General features: G+C 37.8%; 2 protein-coding genes across 3 annotated transcripts; both read left to right on the top strand.

The window, feature by feature from the left end:
- The first annotated feature begins 490 nt into the window (after nt 1-490).
- zgc:101559 (Ras-related protein Rab-33B-like) lies at nt 491-6,499 on the top strand. 2 transcript variants are annotated; one of them, XM_023270129.3, is made up of 2 exons: nt 491-780; nt 5,186-6,499. In XM_023270129.3, the coding sequence occupies exons 1-2, from the start codon at nt 523-525 to the stop codon at nt 5,624-5,626; spliced, it is 699 nt and encodes a 232-aa protein (XP_023125897.1). In that variant the 5' UTR covers nt 491-522; the 3' UTR covers nt 5,627-6,499. The 2 variants fall into 2 exon arrangements, with proteins under 2 accessions (XP_023125897.1, XP_023125896.1); XM_023270128.3 differs by having other exon boundaries at nt 492-780; nt 5,180-6,499.
- A 412-nt stretch (nt 6,500-6,911) lies between these two features.
- Nucleotides 6,912-20,971, top strand: katnal1 (katanin p60 subunit A-like 1). Its single transcript, XM_023270126.3, has 11 exons — nt 6,912-7,288; nt 7,805-7,967; nt 9,369-9,529; nt 10,887-11,055; nt 11,750-11,877; nt 11,985-12,090; nt 15,259-15,417; nt 15,622-15,748; nt 16,837-16,971; nt 17,120-17,246; nt 19,676-20,971. Exons 2-11 carry the CDS (start codon nt 7,806-7,808, stop codon nt 19,872-19,874), a joined length of 1,473 nt encoding a protein of 490 aa, XP_023125894.1. The 5' UTR covers nt 6,912-7,288; nt 7,805; the 3' UTR covers nt 19,875-20,971.
- The last annotated feature ends 3,106 nt before the right edge of the window (nt 20,972-24,077 follow it).

The raw sequence follows: 24,077 nt of genomic DNA, 5'->3' as shown, positions 1-24,077 counted from the left end.
AAAGTTAAGTAGCCCATAATACAGAATGAAATATTGTCTGTTCATAAGATATTTGTTGAAAATATTAGTTTTATGCTTAAGGTCATTATTTTTTGTGTGTATATATATATATATATATATATATATATATATATATATATATATATAAATAAAAATTGTGATCTGTTTATTTTCACAAGTAAAATAAAGTGTACTAAAAACCCCAACGATTTTTTTTTTTTTTTTTTTTTGCTTTTGTCATTATTCCCAAAACAGGATCAAAAAATTTTTTTCAGTATATTTTAAATGTATTTTATTCCCGAACTGGATTGTTTGCCCATTTGTCCTCGTTATATATTTTTTAAAAATTATTTGAAAGCACATAAACTGATAAAACAAAAGCAAAAATGTGAAGGAAACTGATTAATAAATGTAAATCTCTCAAACTGGTGAAGCTCAGTCCGGTGACATCTAGTGGGCGCTTCTCGTGTTCTCGCGAGATTTCCGCTCCTTAACATCATCCAGACAGCGAGAAGATGAGCAATGGCAATAGAAAACAAACCTAGGGAGGAATTTGACACAGTTTTCAGTCGAAATGACTCCTTGGAGCTCTCCTCTCACCACGACCACGACCCGGCGCACGCTCGGATATTTAAAATCATAGTTATCGGAGATTCAAACGTGGGGAAAACGTGTCTGACTTACCGGTTCTGCGGGGGCACTTTCCTGAAGAACCCGGAGGCAACTATCGGGGTCGATTTCAGAGAGAGGACGGTGGAGCTGGATGGAGAAAGCATCAAGGTGAGAGGAGACACGAAAAACACACACATCAGCACAGATTTTAATTTGTTTTTCTGGAACAACTCACCGCTAGTTGTCTCAGTCCATCAGTGGAAAGAGGAGAACCTGAACCTGGAGTCTGTTTTCACACTGAGACTAAAGGCTGGCCTACCTATTTAAGATGACCAGCATGTCCTGCTATCTCCAAATAAAATATAAAATCACTACACAACCCAAGCATGAAAGCTACACAGCAGAAAAGCAAGAAAAAGGATGCATCTCTGTGGATTTACCTGCAGAAATGTAATTTAAAGTGACTTTTAAAGCAAATTTTACTCAATTTTCTTTGTGCTTCAAATAAAACTTTATTTATTAAGCAGATTCTTTTCACAGATATTGCTCAGGAAAGAAAACAACATAACATGAGATGAAATGCCTAATAGAAAAAGCAACAGATGTAAGTTAAAAATAAAATAGGTGAGCTAATATGACTAGAATAGAAAAAAATAGAAGTGATTCTGGCACTGATTGTAAGGAGGAAAATGAGATATTGCATTTGAAATTGAAAGCTGGCACACGATAAAGAAAAACTGCAAATGAAACTGAAACCTCACACATGAAAGTGAAATATTGCACCTGAAAAATTATATATTGCATCTTCCATTGATATGTTGCACATTAAATTAGAATATAAGACATGAAAAGTTGCACGATACCGAATGATATTTACAATAAAGTGGAGAAGTATAATGGAAAATTGAGGATGTTTTGCGTGAAGCCAATTTATAATATTTCACAGTAATTTCAGCTCATGCATCAGTCCTAGTTTGTATCTGTGGTTTGGTATTTATGTGCTTTTCCTGCAGTCCGAGTCGGTCACAGCAATAAAACCACTGACAGGTGAAGTGAATAACATTAATTATCTTATTACAGTGGCACCTGTCAAGGAATGGGTGATATTAGGCAAAAAGTGAACACTTAGTTCTTGAAAATGCAGAAAATGGGCAAGTGTGAAGATCTGAGAGGCTTTTTTAAAGAGCCTGGGACAAATCAGCTTTGCAACAGCAGGTGGGTCAATATATAATTGAGGGACTTTGGAAGTCCATGGGATATATCTTGCATACATTTTTATTAAAAGTTTAAAAAGTTAATGTTTGTTTATGTTCATTTCATTCATGAAATTTGTCCTAAATGACTCGCAAATCATCCCAAAGACACAAAAATGATCCAAAATGACGAGAAATGATCCAAGCTGACATAAAACTTGCTGACATGGACAAGAAAATTGTCCAAAATGACTAAAAACTTGTCCATAATGACTCAAAAATTGTCCAGAATGACATGAAATTTGTCCTAAATGACTTGAAAATTATCCCAAAGACACAAAAAATTATCCAAAATGACGAGATGGCATAAAACTTGTTGAAATTGACAAGAAAATTGTCCAAAATGACTCAAAAATTGTCCGTGTCAGTCTATAATTGAGGGACTTTTGAAGTCCATGGGATATATCTTGCGAATATTTTTTATTAAAAAACAAATGTTTTTTACGTTCATTATGATCATGTCTTTACAAATTCCATAATTATTTATCCTGGAAACAATCACTTATTAATAAAAATGACTGGATATCACTAAAATGTCAACTATGTTACAAAAAGTCCCACATTTATATATTGACCCAGGTGTTGTGGGATGTTTCTAGAGCACAGTGGTTCGTCCGTCCCAGAAGTGGTCCCAGTAAGGACCCAGAGATCATTGAAACTTAGGAAGTGAAAGCTGTTCCATGTAGTCTGATGCCTCCTAAGGACTGCTGTATCCATGCTGAGCCCTGTCCACCATCAGAAGGACCTATAATGGGCACGTGAGGGTCAGAACTAGACCATGGAACGATGAAAGAAGGTGTTTTCCTTCATATGATGTGGGGATTAGATGGCAGCTGGATGCACTACGGGACGAAAGCGAGCCTGCAGAAGCAGTGTGATGCTCTGGTTAATGCTCCTCTGGGAAATCTTGCATCTGGGCATTCATGTGGATTCGGCTTGACAAGCACCACTTACTTAAACATTGCTGCAGACCACGTACACGCCTTCATGGCTTCAGTGTTCCATGATGGCAGTGGTCTCTTTCAGCAGCAAAATCCTCACTGTCATGCTGCAAGAACAGTTTAGGAAAGGTCTGAGGAACGTGATGAAGATTATAGGGTGCCGACTCGGGCCCGCAGGACAACATGAGGGTTAATATTGTGGCTGGTTGATGTGTTTTGTTTGTCATCGCAGGAAAAGCACAGATAAAATAGATTTTGTTACCCTTTCCTCCATTGCATTAAGAGTCCCAGCTCAGCCAAATGAGATGCAGTTTCTTTATTTAATGCTACCATTTACACCTGTGCTTCTCTTTCTGTGTCAAGCCAAAATGATCGGTTGTCACAGAAGTCTCTTTAAGGCAGCTCCGCTCTCCCAAAAGCCCTTTTCACAGCAGACATTGTGTCTCGTCAAAGCAGGAACGGCACAGCTGCTATTAATAATGTTAACATTGGCTGCTGCTATTATATTTCCCAGTAATGACAGCGTGGAAATGAGCCATCAGGCACAACAGCAGGATACTCACACTGATGCAGCTATGAGAAATTAAGACATCATTAACCTAATCAGTTACACCTCTGCCTTTCCTTCTGTGACACGTCAAAACGTCAGCTGGGAAAATGTCTGGAATACACCTGGTTCATTTTCCTGGTTTCACACTTTGTGGCAGACAATGTTCTATATTTTTCCTGTGTAGAACTAATGTAAAGACACAACAGTGGGTTGGTACAACAAAGAGTCTGAAGAGTCTGATTCTTATGTGACGTGTTCACATTATAACAACCTGCCTAATACTGCGACAGTGCCTCTCTTGCATCTCAAAACACCCCTGACCTGTTGAGGTGTGGGAACCAAGACTTTAGCAGCAGATCCTTCAAGTCCTATTAGTTTGCAAGCTGGGATCTCTGCGGATTGGATTTGTTTCCCACAGATGCTCAATCACATTGAGATGTGGGGAATTCAAGGCCACTTTAGCAACGTTAAACTGTTTGTTTTGTTCCTCAATCGCGGTCCGCAACAAAGTTTAGGTAGGTGATGTGTTTTTAAAATAACAAACACATGAACGCGAGAACACAAGGTTTTTCAGCAGGCATCACACCACCTTCACCAGCCCATAATGCATCTCGTTGCTTCCGCAGGTAAACAACTCACATGCACACTATTTTCCCCATGATTCAAAAAAAAAAAAAAAATGTAAGCCTCTATGCCAGGGGTGTCAAACTCATCTCAGTTCAGGTTCCACATTCAGCTCAGTTTGATCTGAAGTGGGCCTTATCAGTAAAACTAGAGCATAATAACCTATAAATAACCGCAACTCCAAATTTTTCCTTTGTTTCAGTGCAGAAATGTTCACATTTAAGGAATTGTCTTTTTACAAAACATCATGAACAACCTGGAAATTTCTTAAGAAAAATTAATTCAATTTCAGCAACATTATGCCTCAGTTTATCACTTACACATTACAACTTCCAGATCACAGTTTATCTGCAAAGGAACAAAACGTTTAGTCACAAGTATCTGGAAGTGAACGATATAGTATTTTACTTTATGATCAAAATGACAAAAGTCACACAAAACAAGACAAAAAGCAACAAAAACAAGACAAAATATTACAAAAATGAGACACAAAGTGAAAAAAAAATAGACAAACGACACAAAACAAAAAAAGAGACCAAAAATTAGACGGAAAAGTTACAAAGTGACAAAAAAAGAAACAAAACAACAAAAACAAGACAAAAAATTACACAAATAAGACAAAAAAATTACAAAAGCAAGAAACAAAACAACAAAAAAAGACAAAAAACACAAGCGAAAGAAAAAAATACAAAACGACAAAAACGACACAAAACAATGAATAAAGCAAAACACAAAATAACAAAAATAAGACAAAAAACACAAGCAAGACAAAAATTAAACACAAAAAGACAAAAACATGAGACAAACGACAAAAGTTACACAAAAAACAACAAAAACAAGACAAAATATTACAAAAATGAGAATAAATTGAGACAAATGACACAAAACAAAAAGAGACAAAAATTAGACAAAAAAGTTACAAAGCGACAAAAAAAGAAACAAAACAACAAAAACAAATCCAATTCAGTATTTCAAATATAAAACTATATCTGTGACCAATCTTTAGAGATTAACAACCTAAAGTAGGGAAAAAATAAGCTTGGAACATAGCAGCACAAACAAAATAAGGACGTTAGAAGATGGGTTACCGCATTGTTGGATTTAGTGTTTTCTCCTGCTGGAGGAAAAATCTAAAACCACACTTGCATGATCCTTTAAAAAGTTTCCAGTCACGTGAATATTTGTTTGTGCTCTGCTAGCTGCAGATCTGGGACACGGCAGGTCAGGAGCGCTTCAGGAAGAGCATGGTGGAGCACTACTACCGCAGCGTTCATGCCGTCATCTTTGTGTACGACGTGACCAGCCTGTCCTCCTTCAAGAGCGTCCCCGAGTGGATTGAAGAGTGCAGCCGACACTGTGTGGGGCCTCTGGTGCCTCGCATCATGGTGGGGAACAAGTGCGACCTGAGGGACCGCCGGGAGGTGCCCACATCGGCCGCACAGTGTCTCGCTGACAGCTACAATTTCCCGCTGTTTGAGACTTCGGCCAAGGACCCTGCTGAGAAGGAACATGTCGATGCGATCTTTCTGACTTTGGCTTACAGGCTGAAGAGCCACAAACCGCTGAGACTGAAGCAGCCAAGTCAGACCGATGTCAGGCATCTGTGGAACCAGAAAGAGCAGGAATCAGCAAGTTGTCATTGCTGAGGTCACCTAGCCCTATATCTGTGTACTCATTGTGTATGAAGGCCACTTCAGCCTTGAGGAGGAATAATGGTGCTGAGAAAAGCACTGTTGAACAGAGCTTCCCATCACTAAGACTAAATGCAGAAATTCCTCTTGTGTTTGTAGGGTAGACAGGACAGAAGCTTCCTGTTTTACCGTTTCTCCTGTCTGATAGAAGGGCCAGCTAGTGACAGGATTGGCCTTTAAGTTTGCACATTATTGAACCAACATTTCAGTGAAATGCATGAATGGATATGAAAGTATGCCAAGTATTTGTAGCTTAAACTGCACATAAAATCACTTTGAGTCAGCAAATAGAGCATTGCAACGTGCACTTTAGCATATAAGTCATAATACATGATATGCATCGATCGATAGCATAGCAGCATTACAGCACTATAATGCATCTACGGAGCTCAATGCAGGCAGTGAGTTGAAAGAAAAATAAATTTTTATGTGTGTAAAGGGACCAATAAGATACACTGATACTGTGAAAAAAAAAATGCAATCGATTTGTTAAAGTGATATTTTTGCTCTTAAGAAAAATATACCTTCTGCAGTGTTTATGCTCATTTCCATACACAGTTCTTCGGAGACAGCCCTGTCAAAACCAGTAACACAAGTGACAAAATTTAGTTGTCTGTTGACAACATGCAAATCCACTTAGTTCACTTGAAAAGCATGGCTGAGTACAAACTCATCGGTCCGCAAAGTTGAGAAAAATAATCCCAACCAACTGATAAATATGTTGCATGTGTACAAAAATGCACACACTTTGGAAAATGTAGGGAGGTCTGTGACAATGTAAAGCTGCAAATCAATAAAAAAAAAGGTTTTGTCTGTATCATAATTTCACTTTTTGGGGTTTCTGGTGTTGTTTGATGCAGATACTGCGGTCTGCTAGACAGATTAGTCATGCATTGACTCATTTTCACTTTTCATTTGGTCACTTATTGAACAATGTAGTAGCTCGTACTTTTAGTGTTACTCGTAGGCCCCGTAGCAATAGGTATAATCCATAAAAGTGCTGACTTCATTTATTTATTCATTCATTCATTCAGCTGGCAATGAAAGTTAAACATTTACAGTTTTTATTACAATTAGAGTAGCCTCATAATGTACTGATAAAGATCGTGTGATCAAAAGCTTCAGAACATCTTTTAAAATGATCTTGTGGTATAAATAAATAAAAAAGAAAAGAAAAAACATCCTGGTTTGCAGTGCTTGGCCTCATTTTAGCGACAATCAGTGGCCAACGTTTGCATAGCCATAGCTCTGATGATGCGTTAGGTCAAATCACGTAAAATAGCAAACACTCTAGTTAAAGCTAATCTCCTCAATAGTTTATATATAACACAAAGCTAATAAGGACGTTTATAAACTAGGTGGATCTTCTACTTTTTCAGTGAAATTAATTTAAAAGCGAGACTTTGCTGGCGCTATGTCTACTCCGTAAAAGCTTTCTTTGATGATGAGCTCAATCGACAAGCCTCGTTGTCGTATTTCCGAGGCTGCCACGGGTACATGAAGGCAACACTTAGTCTGTATTCCTCACACGGCGTCTCTCTGCGGCCATGGTAACACTTTCCTCAATACTGGACCTCTGATTCAAAAAAAACGCATTAACTAGCGCTTTTCATGCAGGTACGAGAACTATTTTCACCTCTGAATGTAGATAAAAATGTAATTTAACTTGTAGGTCGGTTGTTGTTGTCTCCGTGCATATTTAGCGCTTCCCGGGAGGATTAAGTTGGGTTTATTTATTCGTGTTGTTTTCAGTCTGTGGCCTAGCAGCGAGCTAGCAACAATGCTAACGGGATGTAGACAGGAAAAGAAGCTGCTTTCAATTTAAGCGTTCATTTAACCGCGAAGCGAATTGTCTGACAGCAACGTGTTCATTAAAAATCACGGCCTAAGAAGTCGGCTAGCTTAACTACCACGCTTTACCGGGTGGGAGCAGCTTCATTATAAGTCAACTGACTTAAATGGAGCATCCTGCTAACAATAACAAGCACTTATAATGAGGACACCTAGCATGTTAAAGTGTGTAATGGCGGTATGTTGAAACTAGCTGACATTAGCCACTTCATTGTGCCAATATCCAGACAGTTATTGCAGTAACTTGTTTTTGGTTTTGCTCATCATGTTTTTTTTTCATAGCATGAATTTGGCAGAGATATGTGACAACGCCAAGAAGGGTCGTGAGTACGCCTTGCTTGGGAACTATGACTCCTCCATCGTGTACTACCAGGGAGTCATTCAGCAGATCCACAAGCACTGTCAGACCCTCAAAGACCCCGCACTGAAAGTCAGATGGCAACAGGTGAGTGTCCCCCAGGTGTGCTATGGGTCAATATATAATTGAGAGACTTTTGAAGTCCATGGGATATGTCTTGCACACGTTTTTATTAAAAATAAATTTGAAAAAATGCTTATTTATGTTCATTTCATTCATGAAATTTGTCCTAAATGACTTGAAAATTATGCCAAAGACACAAAAAATGATCCAAAATGACGAGAAACGATCCAAGCTGACATATAACTTTTTGACATGGACAAGAAAATGGTCAAAAAAGACTAAAAACTTGTCCATAATGACTCAAAAATTGTCCAAAATGACTTGAAAATTGTCCATAATTACAGAAAATTGTCCAAAATGACATGAAATTTGTCCTAAATGACTCCAAAATGATCCCAAAGACACAAAAATTATCTAAAATAACAAGAAGCGATCTAAGCTGGCATAAAACTTGTTGAACTTGACAAGAAAATTGTCCACAATGACTCAAAAATTGTCCGGGTCAATATGTAATTGAGGGACTTTTGAAGTCCTCAGAATATATCTTGCATACACAAATGTTTTTTATGTTCATTATGATCATGTCTTTACAAATTCCATAATTATTTATTATGGAAACAATCACTTATTAATAAAAATTGACTGGATATCACTAAAATGTCAACTATGTTACAAAAAGTCCCACAATTATATGTTGACCCATCCAGAATGACTTGAAAATGATTCATAATTACTGAAAATTAGTCCAGAATGACATGCAATTTGTCCTAAATGATCGAAAATTATCCCATAGACACACAAATGATCCAAAATGACGAGAAGCGATCCAGGCTGACATAAAACCTGTTGAAATTGACAAGAAAATTGTCCAAAATGACTTGAAAATTGTCCATTATTACAGAAAATTAGTCCAGCATGACATGAAATTTGTCCTAAATGACTTGAAAATTATCCCAAAGAAACAAAAATGATCCAAAATGACTCCAAGGCTTTCTGAGTTATTTAATATAAAGTAGTGTGTGAGTCAAGTGTGGATTTTTGGCATGTCAACAGTTTTACTAAAATATCTTTATAAATAACTGTCAATTTCAATTTTACTCAATTGTATATATGATATTTAGAAGAATCTTTCTCTAAAATGCCATGTGGTGTTTGGTTATAATAGTATTTTTTCTATAATGCAGTGGGAAACACTGTTCATTCCTGTAAAAGAAACTAAGTGTACCACCTTCGGAGACACTTCGGCAATTTTCACAAATCCTGATGACGTAGCTCTTAAACCTTTTTGAAGAATTTTCATTAAAACCAATTTTGCAAAGGTTTGTTTTTTATTAAAAAAAATTATTACATTTCAACATTTTATTTTTGAACAGGATGCTCTGTGATGCAGTGCTAATACAGTGCTCTTCTTCTGTTTGTGACTAGATCAAGCAGGAACTGACCGAGGAGTACGAGCAAGTGAAAGGCATCATGGCGACGCTCGACAGCTTTAAGTCGGAGAAGCCAATCGACGTCCTCGCCCCTCAGCCTGAGGAGAAACCCGAGGATCCAACGGTTTGGCCTCCTCCAGTTCCTGCAGAGCACAGGTGCGTGTAGGAGTTGTAGCTTTCTTCTTTTCCCACTGACATCTGAAATATATAGGTAAAGTTTTTAATGCATTTACTAGCAAAAACTAAATTTGCTTGAGATATTTATACAAAAACGTAATGTAGTGTAAGTGTTGTTACAGTGTTTTAACCCTCCTGTTGTCTTCATTTACGGACACCAAAAAATACTGTTTCCTGTGTGAAAAAAATCCAAAAATTCAGCAAAAAAATCCCCAAATTTCTGAAAATTTGCAAAACCTTTAGGAAGAAAATTCCAAGAATTCCTTAAAAGTTTCCCTTAAAAGTTTTATTTAAAAAAAAAAAAAAATCCCCCAAATTTGGCAGGAAACTTCTTGTGAATATTTTCAAAAAATGAGTAAAAATCTTCCAAAAAATCCCCAAAATATCCAAAGTGATCACATATATATCAGTAAAATTTCTAATATTTTTTTAAGAACATTCAGAAAAAAAATCAGCCAAAATCCAGAGAAATTCGCTGGATTTTGTTGGATTTTTTTGTTGATTTTTTTTTTTTTTTTTTACATTTCTTTTTTTCCACCAAAAAATGTTCAAAGTTTTCCCAAAAATGTTGCAAATGTGGACAACAAGTTTCACTGTGAAAATGCTTTTTTTCTCCCACATTTTCAAACTTTAAAACGGGTTAATTTTGACCCGCAGGACGACACGAGGGTTAAAACTACACCCACACCTACCAATGTTGATTCCTATATATTATGCAGTGTTTATATGAATACACTTAATAAAAGATTGAGATGTTTTGTGCATTAACATTTTATTGTTCCATACATTTGAAGCTCTCTGATAACTTTAGGCAGATGTTAAGTTGCGTAACAACACACCAAAAGCTGAACACTGCTCGTCATATTGCTGGATCTTATTACATTCATCTGCAATTAATGATCTGATGGTGTCAAGACAACAGTATTTGGGTGTTTTGGCATCTTTGGATTCCTCAAATTCCAGCTCGTTTGCCGAATGTGATCCAGATTATTATTTTTTTATGTTCTCAGTGGCGGTTTTGTCAGAACTGACTGTTAATGATGCTACCCCGAAACTGTGCGGGACAAAGCAGCTCTGTAAGGAAACGCTTTGAAGTACAAAGAGACATATTTTGCATAATCAGTTTAATCTCTACCAGCACAATGTGACTGGCCAAGCTTAACCTTCACATGGAAACAGCAGAACAGGTTATAAATGAATGGCGCTCTGTGGGAACATTTGGCACGCGATAATATTACAGCTATTTCCCCATTGCACATTATCTGTGATGCTTCTGTCTATAGATGTGTTGTACTGTTATCCAGTTGTAGAGCTTTGTCCCTGTGTGTCTCTGTAGGAATCCAGTTCCAGTGAAGCGGCCCAGCAGTGGCATGAAGCAGCAGAGGAAGGACTCGCCTGGTCTGCAGCATCGAGGGGCGGGACCAGGAGGCCGTGGTCAGGCCAACCCTAAAGGAGACCGGCCAGGATTCAGAGACGCCCGAGGCACAAAGTCCAAAGATGATAAGGTAAGACTGCAGCAGCTGATTGGTGCTTGAGTGGACAGATTAATGACAGGATGAGGTCCTTAACAAATGAGTCAGTCTGTCTTTAACCCTCCTGTTGTCCTCATTTATGGACACCAAAAAATATTGTTTCCTTGTCTGAAAAAAAATCCAAAAATTCAGCAAAAAAATTCCCCAAATTTCTGAAAGTTTGCAAAACCCTCAGGAAGATAATTCCAAGAATTCCTTAAAAGTTTCCCTTAAAAGTTTTATTTTTTAAAAACCCCCCAAATTTGGCAAGAAAATTCTTGTAAATATTGTCAAAAAATGAGTCAAAATCTTCCAAAAAAATCCTAAAAATATCTAAAGTGATTAATAAGTATCAGTAAAACTTCTAATATTTTCTTTAAGAACATTCATAAAAAAAATCAACCAAAATCCTGTGAAATTCTCTGGATTTTGGTTGATTTTTTTTTGTGAATGTTCTTAAGAAACATTTTTAACATTTCTTTTTTTTCCACCAAAAAATGTTCAAAGATTTCCCAAAAATGTTGAAACTGTGGATATCAGAAGTTTCACTGTGAAAATATGTTTTTTTTCCCCCACATTTTCAAACTTTAAGACGGGTTAATTTTGACCCGCAGGACAACATGAGGGTTAAAGAACGCCTGTTTGGTTTTGTTAACTTTTTTCCTTCTTTTTTTTTAATCTTCATCAGGGAAAGAAACTGTCTGGAGATGCACAGGGGGATGTAGAGCAGAAGAAGTTTGATGGCACAGGATATGACAGTGACTTAGTGGACTCACTGGAGAGAGACATCGTGTCCCGTAACCCCAACATACACTGGTATGGAAGCATGCAGTGATTCTGGATGACACTGCTTTATATGTTTTGCCACCGGGGCAGATCTTCTCAGCGCACATAACTGATTTTTTTTTCTCGATGAACTGCAGGGATGACATCGCTGATCTGGAAGATGCAAAGAAGCTGCTGAGAGAAGCTGTGGTGTTGCCCATGTGGATGCCTGACTTTTTTAAGGGCATTCGTCGCCCTTGGAAGGTACACACACACACACACACACACACACACACACGTATATGTGTCTTTAGCATATTTTTTAAGAAATCACAGAAATCAAAAGAGAGAGCAGCTCACCGTGTCACACAATCTGTTTATCTGCAGAACTTTTAAAAGGTTGTTGTAACACACAAACACACACCAATGTAAGCTTCCTGCAGTCGTTTGAACCAGCTGAGTTAAAATCAACACAGCTGCTACATTGAGACTAATTATTTTCACACTAATCTTTGTTCAGGTTTGCCATCCCTACTGACAGGCAGCTTCCATAGTCCAGTGATGTTACGTGACTTGTCTGATACTTTTCAAAGGCTCTTTGGTACGAATGAAGGGCCTGTGATGTACTTCAGAGCTGTTCGTTGTGTTTACCAGAGGTTGGGAATTATTTATTAAAGACTCCTGCAGATAAGAAGTAAGACTGTAACCTAAATTACTTTCTGTAGCTACAATTTAGAGATAGAAGCCAAACGCCTCAGATGCAGACTAACAGTTTGTTTTTTTTTTTTAATTCTTTGTTTTATCAGGTAAGATCATCCAAAATCATAGATCATATCTGCTTTAATCTATCCTCATGAAAAGATTCACCTAAATAGTTTGACGTGTATGCGGAATAAAATCATATAAATCAGGTCTCTTTCAACTATAAGTAATGAATGACTTCCACCTGCTCATGAAGATGTAGATTTTAACCATCGTGTCGTCCTGCGGGTCAAAATTGACCCATTTTAAAGTTTGAAAATGTGAATAAAAAAAAAATTTCACTGAAACTTCTGATGTCCACATTTTCAACATTTTTGGGAAATCTTTGAACATTTCTTGGTGGAAAAAAAGAAATGTTAAAAATGTTTCTTAATAACAGTCACAAAAAAATCAACCAAAATCCAGCGAATTTTGCTGGATTTTGGTTGATTTTCATGTGAATGTTCTTAAAGAAAATATTAGAAGTTTTACTGATATATATGGAATCACTTTAGATATTTTTAGGATATTTTGGAAGATTTTTACTATTTTTAAAAAAAATTTAGAAGAATTTTCTTGCCAAATTTTTTTTTTTTTTTTTTTAAAGGGAAACTTTTAAGGAATTATTGGAATTTGCTTCCTGAAGGTTTTGCAAATTTTCAGAAATTTCGGGAGTTTTTTTGCTGAATTTTGGGATTTTTTCAGACAAGGAAAACAATATTTTTTGGTGTCAGTAAATAAGGACAACAGGAGGGTTAAGGTCAGTCTTAACTCTATGGTGGACCTAACTACTGCTTCTCAGTGTCTGCATGAATTTTCTTCTCTATCAGCCTCTGTTGAACTTCATCATGTGAGGCTTCTTCCCCCCCCCCGAGGCTCACCATGTGAGGGTCAATACTTCATCTTTTTTTCAACGGCAGCAAAGTGCTTTTCATTTATCTGATATATGCCTGCATAATTGAGATTTTATCTACTTTAAATAGATGCAGCAAACATTTTTTCCACATAACTGAACGTTCAGTAAAATAGGAAGGGCTAGTCGTTTGAAAAAAAGGGCGTTTGAAATTCATGACTGTTTTATGGGCACACAGGTCGACCGGAGGTGTGCGATTCATTAGCGCTGACATTTAGTCACATAGGTCGGCTTCGTCAGTCCTCCTCTGCAGGATGTCTGCCTATCACTTCCACTCCCACCTGCTCCTGCTGAGATTCTGATAGTTCCCATCTGCATAAGTGTTTTATATTGAAATGGAGTCTGAGGCACCAGGGACAACAAGTTCTGAAAAACGTAATGGATTATGTCACCGATCCTTCCCCTTGTGCGTCATATAATCTCCATAGCAACAGACACAAACCAGGTGCATAAATGTTGGACGTCATAGCGGCGGTGAGAGTAATGATGGTTGCAGAAGAGATTTGCATCCGGGTTTGGCAATTTTATCTAATGTGATGGGTCCTGAGACACAGCATTTGCAACTGATTGCACAAAAAAAAGAAAAGCAAGAAAGAGACACAGTAAACTATTTATCTGGATTTGAAGGGAATCCATTTTAATGCTCAAGAAAATATCCTCAGGCCATCCTAACGTTAAGTCTCTCCCAACAGAAACAACTCTTAAAATTGCTAGTGGATTGATTTTTTTAGACATTCAGACGGAGCTAGTCTGTGCTGTTATTTCCTGTCTTTGAGCTAAACCACCTTCATATTTAACGTGGTATCGAACTTCACATGCAACTCAGACAAGGACAATACTAAGCATATTTTCCCAAATTAAAGAAAATCTCAAAGAAACATGAATTTGGGACCACATACTAATGTAATACTCTCATGGATGATTATTAATAGAGATGATGAAGTGAATAATGACAGCAACAGAACACAGCTTCGCCTGTTATTTTGTTTATGTCATTCTCCCATAATCATATTCATACTCACTCACTTTTCATGCAGTCAAAACTATTAAAATTTACAGATAAAGTCAAATTCCAAACCACAGAAATCATGTTCAAAGCTGAAAAATAATGTTTTGCACAAAACTTACAGAGAGGGGGGATATCATTTAAGAGGAGACTACAACTTCAAAATAAACAAAATCTGTACAAACAGAAAAAGATTCTGTCTTTCATTCTGTGGGGTAAAACTCTGGAACAGTTTGGGTGAAGAGATAAAACAACGTCCAAACATGCAGTAGTTTAAAACTAAATACAAAGATAATGTTTTCACAGTCACTGGATGTGCACAGGTTACTGCTAATAATTATTGATTTGTTTAATTTTTTTTTCTTTATTTGTGCATATTTTTAGTTGGGTCTTTTCTTTCTGTTGTGTTTTGCTGTTGTTAGGTCCTTTTGTATAAATGTAAACAAACATATTGGTATATGTTTATTCTAAATCATGTACACTATTATTGTTATTGTTGTTATTATTATTGTTGTCATTATTATTGTTTATTAATGGGAATATTTTGAAGAAGCAGAATGTATAGATTTGCAGTCACTGTGTAAGGAGAAGGGGTGGGATTACATGAGCTTTGACTTCTTCACACTCCTTTTTGAGCAACTTATTCATTGTCTTTTGTTGTTGTTTTAGTTTTATGTTGAAATGTTCAAAATAGACTTTCAAAAACACAACAGAATCCCTTCAGATTGTGCATATTTATTTAAGTGCTTAATGACTTCCGTTTTTTTCTCAGGGTGTGTTAATGGTCGGCCCTCCAGGGACCGGGAAGACCATGTTAGCCAAAGCTGTGGCCACAGAATGTGGGACGACGTTCTTCAACGTGTCCTCCTCCACCCTCACCTCCAAATACAGGGGCGAGTCTGAAAAACTTGTTCGCCTGCTCTTTGAAATGGTAAGTGCATGTGGGCCAGCCGCGGCTCTTGGTGTGGGCAAAACACCAAACCCCGGCATCGTAGCGCACTGCCATCAGGGTGCGCATGTTTTGAGTTTATGAATGAAAATCCAGTTGTAAAGCATTTTGCGCAAAAGCACTACAGAAGAAAGTATCCATTTATATATGTACACTGTCACAAGAAAGAAACTTGTTTTTTCTTAGGCCCGATTTTATGCACCAACAACCATCTTCATCGATGAGATTGACTCCATCTGTGGAAGGAGAGGAACATCGGATGAACACGAAGCCAGCCGGAGGGTCAAATCTGAGCTTTTAATTCAGATGGACGGTGAGTGGAACAGAAGTAGGAAGGGGAAGCTGTCAAAAAATGGTTACCATGTTGATAAAAAGCCTTGTAGGAGCCATATTTCATTTTGCTCTTGTTTTTGTAATTGCCCACCCAAGACCCCAGGGAGCTGTATTTCTTTTACCTGAGGCTGACGGCCTGGGGTCAAGTTAAGGTATTTAGTTGATTGCATGATTTGGTTCAGGTGTTGTGGACAGAAACAGGCAGAGGCACACAGTTTTCAACTATGCTCGACTTTATTATTTTGTTTATGACCAAGTTTAAGTTACGGGTAAAGATCGATAATAAAGAACTGGTTCTCTTCAAGACAGGTACATTAATGTTTTTCTTACAACAAAATATGGTGTTTTGGGATATGAGACACTTTCTTGTTGAATTGACTGAAACTGCTGAACTGTAGAAAGAGTCCAGTATTTATCTCATCGGATAATTCGTACAAGATGAAATGCTGTATTGGACAAGAATTTTAGAGCAATATCAACCCTCCCGTTGTCCTCATTTACGGTCACCAAAAAATATTGTTTCCTTGTCTGAAAAAAAATCCAAAAAATCAGCCAAAAAATTCCCCAAATTTCTGAAAATTTGCAAAACCTTCAGGAAGAAAATTCCAATAATTCCTTAAAAGTTTCCCTTAAAAGTATTATTTACAAAAAAAAAAAAAAAAATCCCCAAATTTGGCAAGAAAATTCTTGTAAATATTTTTCAAAAAAAGAATAAAAAGCTTCAAAAAAATCCTAAAAATATCTAAAGTATGTATAGCAGTAAAACTTCTAATATTTTCTTTAAGAACATTCAGAAAAAAAATCAACCAAAATCCAGTGAAATTCGCTGGATTTTGGTTCATTTTTTTGTGACTGTTCTTAAGAAACATTTTTAACATTTCTTTTTTTCCACCAAAAAATGCTCAGAGATTTCCCAAAAATGTTGAAAATGTCGACATCAGAAGTTTCACTGTGAAAATATATATATTTTTCCACATTTTCAAACTTTAAAATGGGTCAATTTTGGCCCGCAGGAAGACACGAGGGTTAATATTATTTAATCCTAGTTTTGTGTGGTTTCGTGAGCAGGTGTTGGGGGAGCCCTGGAGAATGACGACCCCTCTAAGATGGTGATGGTTCTGGCCGCTACGAACTTCCCCTGGGACATCGACGAGGCGCTGCGACGACGGCTGGAGAAGCGGATCTACATCCCCCTGCCCACAGGTGACCTCAACGGCCACACACTGATGGAACAGCAGTGTAACAAAAGCTGCATAGCACACAGCAGCTCAAAACTGTTTCAGATAAGAGCAATTATTATCGACTCACGCTGCGTAATGCCTGATTAATGCTGTTTGATCTGCGTGTGCAGCTGAGGGTCGTGTCGAGCTTCTAAAGATCAACCTGAGGGAGGTGGAGGTGGCCGCCGACGTGGATCTGGATCTCATTGCAGAGAGGATTGAGGGCTACTCGGGAGCCGACATCACCAACGTCTGCAGGTGTGTGTAGTCATGCAAAGAAGCAAGATTTAGAAATTGATTGTCAGCCCCTTATCAGATGATCTTTCATTCGCTTTATACAAAAGGCAGTGAATCTTTGCTGAAATAATAAAAAGATTCATATCACCGCACATTAATATTGGTGGAATCTGTCCAATATAATTTAATATAAATGAAATGACAGCCTATTGTAAAACTCATCTCCATTTTTCTTTTTTAAAATCAGCACTTTTAAAGACAGACTGAGATTGTGTAAAATGATTTCCAGCGGCAGCCAAGTGAAGTGACAGTCGCGGTCCTTCTGACTGGTACAAATTTAAGTCTTGAGAACAACAGGAACCAGATAAAAATCGTGTGGATGTTATTTTTTCTAATTGGGTCTTTACTAGTAAATAAAATGCTCTGCTATATATAGATTGCGTTCCAAGTTAATGAGTGCATATGGAAACTTTTCGTATTGTGCTGCATTTAACAGCACTATTGATGGTGTAAAAAAGCTAAGTTTGCGCACACTGCTGTTGGATTTTATAAAGAAAATACTAGATTAGACTGTATGTGCAACAGGCGATGTGTGAGTGCAAAAGCAGTATATATGGCTGCAGGGGGTTGTGTAACATCCATTTAAATCATTATGACATAACGAGCGACTGTAGACTGTGCGCTTTGCGCTGGAGAGACAAATTTCATGTCTTTGTGAGCAAGTATTTACGTTCGTCTTTGAAGCTGAATCACTGACAACGTGAAGTTTACAGGCGTACATAAGGAAAGTCTGATCAGTATGAGGATGCATTGAGTGCATGCTTAAGGTGTGGGACACTTGGATTATAACGGCTATTTTAAACATGCTTTTAGAGTCATGGGCAACCATTTGACAGTCAGGACTATTTATTGTTGTGCACGATGGAGGTGTTTTGCTGGTTATATAGTAAGCAGCAATAAAGGCTGAGGTGTGAGCATGGCACACATTCTGCAATATTAAATTGAAAATATGTGTAAAAACTCAAAAAGCACACAAAATATCAAAATTTAGGCTTCAGGTCAGGTGACGTTTGTTTTTTTATTGCAGTCATGTCCAGCATCCAGCCTTTAAATTCCTGTTATACATCTGCAATGGCATGTAGCCATTTGAGATGGATGGATGGATGGATGGATGGATGGATGGATGGATGGATGGATGGATGGATGGATGGATGGATGGATGGATAGATGGATGGATAGATGGATAGATGGATGGATAGATAGATAGATAGATAGATAGATAGATAGATAGATAGATAGATAGATAGATAGATAGATAGATAGATAGATAGATAGATAGATAGATAGATAGATAGATAGATATTCTGAATAAAGACAGTCAGAAATGTTTTCCCAAAATCGCTGTGCCCCTTCTTAACCGCCATAAATCCTGTAAGACCCAAATACAGAAAAAAATTAGCAAAAAATAAAGAAAATGAAAAGAAAGAATTTATAATATATGTATAATTTATTTCTTTAGTAAAATATATAAAAAATATATAAAATATAATATGTATTATATAGAAAATGATGAGCAAAAAAATAAAGAAATACCCTTTTTATGTGTATATATATATATATATATATATATATATATATATATATATATATATATATATATATATATATATATAAAATAGAAAATAATAATTAAAAAAGCTAAAACTGACATTGTATTTTTGATTTTTGCAACAGTGGGTTTTTTTTACAGGGGTAAGAGGTACTTACTCTGGCTTCCCCAAAGCATGGAGGTCCATCATCCTGATTTCAGGATGATTAACAAACCACCAAGCAACATTAGCTGCCACTAATTAGCCTAAATTCTGTACATAATCATATAAACTCACGACTAATTACATACAAAATGACGATCAGCTCATATTTCTCTCTCTGCGTTTGCATCTGTCCTCTCAGGATTTTTTTTGCCTACTTTGGCTCAGACACACTAGAACATAAGGTACATTCTGAAAGTACTGATGCTCATTTAGCTTCGTCATTGCCATGTAAAACACACTAAAGTATACATAGAATACATAAAAAGTATGATCAGCGGTATGTTATTTGTAAGTGCGATGTAACTGATGTTTCAGTTTTCTGCTAAAAGCCCTGTCCTTGGTATGAGGATCCTTTTTACTGTAGCTATGCAGGGAATGGAAGGTATTTTATGTTGCCAAAGTTGTCTCTGCTCGTCTCTGACTCACAATGTTTCATCGACCTTGGATGTGTGTATCCTCCACATGCAGACTGTAGCCTGCAGGAGTTCATCACAGCCTCGACTCCATCCTTCCTGACAGGAGCAAAACTCTTCAAATATGGAATTTAAAACAGTACAATTAGCATGTTTTATATGTGATGAGTAACCCTCTTCCCTCCCGTCCTCCTCTCTGCTCCTGTCTTTACATGTACATCAGGGATGCGTCCATGATGGCGATGCGGCGTCGAATCCAAGGCCTGAGCCCCGAGGAGATCCGAGCCCTGTCCAAAGATGAGCTGCAGATGCCCGTGACCATGGAGGATTTCACCCTGACGCTGAAGAAGATCTCAAAGTCCGTCTCTGCCGCAGACCTGGAAAAATACGAAGCCTGGATGGCCGAGTTCGGATCAGTCTAGAGAGCAAAGGAGGACTGACAGCTTTGAAAATGTTGAAAGCCTTGAAGGGGAGGAGTCGAGTGAACTCTAGCATGTGAACCGGGCGGCACATCAGGGATCAAGATTATACAGGGGCTCAAGTTCACATCAGAAGACTGGTGCCTTTGAGAGAGCATGATGAAAAGTTTGAGTGGCTCACTGCTGCTCTGAACATGTAGAGACGCCAATCATAAAGCTGCTGACCGAGTGAAGTGACCTGAGGGAGACACAGGGAACTTTTAATGTAAAAAGTAGCCTAATACACACAGGTAGGGAATGTACTCTAGTCTTACATTAGGCCTCATGCAAGAACGTGTTTGTGTCGTTATCCTTCAACCCTCCTTACACTTTTCTGTGACGCTTGTTTGTACAAAGTAGGAGTAGGTTAGTGAGACTTAATCATTTGGATAATTAACAGTTCTGCTCCATTTGTGAGCAAGTTTCATTCCAAAAAATCTGAGTAAAAACACTGCTGAGCTTCGGATTCTGCTGCCACGAGCTCAGCAGTGTGTATAGTCATAATAAGAAGCCTGAACACAGCTCAGATACAGACTCATCTGGACACGAACCTGCATGAAAATCATGAGACGGCAACTGTCCCGAAAGACCAACAAATACTGCACGGTTTAGCTCGCCATGCTAAAATGTGACACTAGATCTAAAAAAATATCTGAGCCAGAATATGGAAAATAGTTCATTCAAATCAAGGAGCTACACTCAGACGTTCTGTGTGAATTGTTCTAGAAGTCTGAACCTCTAGTAAATTACATTCAAGTTCTCTTAAATCACTTGTAGATGCCACTTAGGAACAACTCTGCTCTTGCATGAGGCCTTTCGTCTCTCCGTGTGAGCACTTTTAATGTATTTCCTTGAGGAGCCTATGTATTTACTACTGACTGAACACACTTGAATTTAACGTGACGTCGCATAGTGACTGATTCTGTGTTTGTTTGTATCTTGTTGGTTTTAATATTTGTTTTCAGTTTTAGTTCTGTTGAGGCAAACAAATGTAGTCGACCCAGAAAAGACGGGACCACTGAACTTGTGGATTTTTTCTATTAAAGGGTACACTCAATTCACATCAGACCTGTTTAATTTTTTAGGAAATTGATTAAACTGTCAGATTGTGTCTCCCATTTAAGGAGTCGCTCTGTTTACCTGAATTCCTACAGTTTTCAGATCATTGACTGAGTCGTCCTGCACATGGAAAATCAAGGTGAGTTGTTTGTTTTATCCTCCTAGTTTTACACCTCATTTCAGACTGTTTGAAGCATTAACGTTGCATCAAAAGGAGTCAGCCAAGGTGTTTAGGTGTCAGATAAGGCTGCCTTTCCAGTCCCGTCCAGCCGAAAGAAGACCCTGAGGTAGACCTAGAGCTCACTGGAAGGATTACATATCTCATCTGGCCTGGGAACACCTCGGAATCCCTGAGGAGGAACGTCTGGAATGATCTGCTTAGTCTGCTGCCACCGCGACACGACTCCAGGTAAGTAGAAGAAAATGGATGAACAGATAAATTCTGCATTCACTTCAGTGTTCACTAGTAATTATTAACAAACTGATCACACTTTATGTTAAATCTCAGCAGAATTAAGCAGATTCTGAGACTATTGAAGCATTTATTGTGTAAATTTGAATTATTGGAAATACTAGTTTACTAAAATGGAATTTTAACATCGTTTGAGCAACAGAGACGGCTCTGTTGGCATTTGAGGAATGAACTTTCTATCTTAAAGTTGCTATGCATGACAACTACTCACCCGCACGTCAACCGATCCATCTGCATTGCAACTACATGAGGACTATGAGATTGACTGAAAAGCTCAAGAAAAAAAGATTGTAAGTTGAATTTGACAAGGACTGATTTAATAAAACTAAAACCAACTGTGACCGGAGGAAAAAACATTCAATATTCTTAACAGCACGATGAGCGTTTCTGCTATAGAATGATTCAGATTCTCATTGGAGCATTTTTATAATGAACCATCATACCTGTTGTTTGATCCAGAGTCCCAACGGTGAACTTAAAAAACCCTTAAGAATAGTACAATTAGTTAAGACACAATAAAAACTGTCCACACACTGCACTGTTCTACTGAGTGAGAAGCATAACTGCAGCCCAGACATGTTTAAATGAAGTCATACAGAACAATGTGTAGATGTGCATCATTGTGTATTGTCCTGACTGTATAGTACAGTTAAAGTGACTCTTCAATAGTTAACGTTGCTGTATTTTGCTCTTTTCATTTCTTCTGCAGCACACAAATACTCCTGCATTTTTTTTCTAGGTCAGGAGATGTGCATTTGACGTTTGAAATATCTTTTTACCTCTCAAATGAAGGACAAATTGAGAGTAAACACAGCACTTTTCGAAACATTTTGTCAGATTTTGCTGCAGGTGGATTTATTGTCGAGTAGTCATTGCACCGCTTTGTACTGGAAGAATCAGATTTTTTGTTACTGTTTTGAAACGTTTATGAACACAGAGCATTTCGGTCTAGTAATAGAACAACACTAAACCACTGATTTGATTCGATGTGACAAAAATACCGAAAAATTTTAGAGGAACTTGGTTTTATTGTCTGTTGGATGTTTCCTGCCATCCAACAGGTCAAGAATACACAACACAATAAACCAAGTGAGTTTTAATCGTGACACCTGTTGCCATTTTTGGGATATTTTTCAGGGGAACATGTGATGCTTTAAGAACCGTCTGGCAGAGTTTAAAAACTGCAACTGTCATAAGTTCTCCAGAACTCATTTTAAATGTCTTGCATGTATGATTTATGACACAAACAGATGCACAGTAACAGGCTGACCTTTCTCCTTTAGTTGTCTCCAAAACTGCCACAATAAGAGCACTCGTGCACGGCCCTCCATGCTGCTCTGTGTGTTATCTGCTCGGCCACATTGATCCACAGTAGCATCCGAATCTGCGGAGGAAATGTCACACGTTTACTGAGCAGGAATGTTTGATTTTTGTTGGTTGAACAAGTCAAGGAAAAACAAAAGAGCTAAAACATGCAAATGGAAGTGTGGAATAAACTCAGCTACACCTGATGTTGAAAGAAAGACAGATGTGTCAAATCATATTCATAATATCTAGACTGTTAAGTTCACATCAACTTGTGTATTGTAGAGTTTGCAAGTTACTTGTCTATACAATGCTTCTGTTTTTGTTCTTCTGCTGTGTTGACACTTCAGGTTCCCTGTGTGGGATTGATAAAATTGTTTTTGTCTAATAAATCTGTCATTCCCCCTTTAAATAAAGATTAGGCCTGTCGTTCGTAGGTGGGTTTTTATCAGCTCATGCTGTACTTTGGGTGGTCAACTTTAAACACAGACAGTAATAATAATAATAATAATAGATTAGGGCATACTCAAAGCACATACAATGGATCCATTATTCATTCACTCACACATTCCCACTCTGGTGGTGAACTACATTTGTAGCCACAGTTGCCCTACAGCCCCTCCGACCACCACCAACATTCACACGCATTCATACCCCAGTGTGAGTAGCTGCACTGGAGGCCAGGTGGGTAAAGTGTCTTGCCCAAGGACACAACAGCACATGACTAGGACAGAGCAGGAATCAAACTGCCGACCCTTTCATCATTGGACGACCCGCTCTACCACCTGAGCCACAGCCACCACAGTAAAACTAACGTTATAAAGTACCTTTCATAGGACGCTGCACTGCCACGTTGTACAAATATTCTGTTATATGCACCACATTCAACATTTTACTGGAATAAATTAACAGAAATCGAGTACAAAAAGCAAAAGCACTTTGAGGGGGTTAAAGCAGAATGGTCTAACCCACAAAACATCCAAACTGAGTTTTGTATAATGTCTGTAATATTTTATGGTTGAGATTTTACTGGCAGAGTGGTCTAACCCACAACCCAAATATAAGGATAAGGATAAACTTTATTGATCCCACAGTGGGGAAAGTTCACCGTTACAGTAGTTACAGTTACTGTATAGCATTACAGTGGCGCTTCCAATGTTTGACCATTCGTGAAAACACAAAACTTTGAACCCATTTTTCTCAAGAACTACAGAAAGTGGGTTCGACCACTCTGCTTCTAAACCTTTAATTTCTGTATTGTGTACATATATGTATGTATGTGTATATATGTGTGTGTGTGTGTGTGTGTGTGTGTGTGTGTGTGTGTATAT

The sequence above is a fragment of the Amphiprion ocellaris genome, chromosome 11 (assembly GCF_022539595.1).
Source record: "Amphiprion ocellaris isolate individual 3 ecotype Okinawa chromosome 11, ASM2253959v1, whole genome shotgun sequence".
Classification (NCBI taxonomy): domain Eukaryota; kingdom Metazoa; phylum Chordata; class Actinopteri; family Pomacentridae; genus Amphiprion; species Amphiprion ocellaris.
Note: the sequence above shows the minus strand (reverse complement) of the source record. Positions and strands in the feature narration are given on the sequence as shown.

Coding starts and splice junctions, on each gene's coding strand:
- zgc:101559 (XM_023270128.3), top strand. CDS start 523: ATGGCAATAGAAAACAAACCTAGGGAGGAATTTGACACAGTTTTCAGT. Junction 781..5,179: donor TGGATGGAGAAAGCATCAAG/GTGAGAGGAGAC, acceptor GTGCTCTGCTAG/CTGCAGATCTGGGACACGGC.
- katnal1 (XM_023270126.3), top strand. CDS start 7,806: ATGAATTTGGCAGAGATATGTGACAACGCCAAGAAGGGTCGTGAGTAC. Junction 9,530..10,886: donor CCAGTTCCTGCAGAGCACAG/GTGCGTGTAGGA, acceptor GTGTCTCTGTAG/GAATCCAGTTCCAGTGAAGC. Junction 15,418..15,621: donor TTCGCCTGCTCTTTGAAATG/GTAAGTGCATGT, acceptor GTTTTTTCTTAG/GCCCGATTTTATGCACCAAC.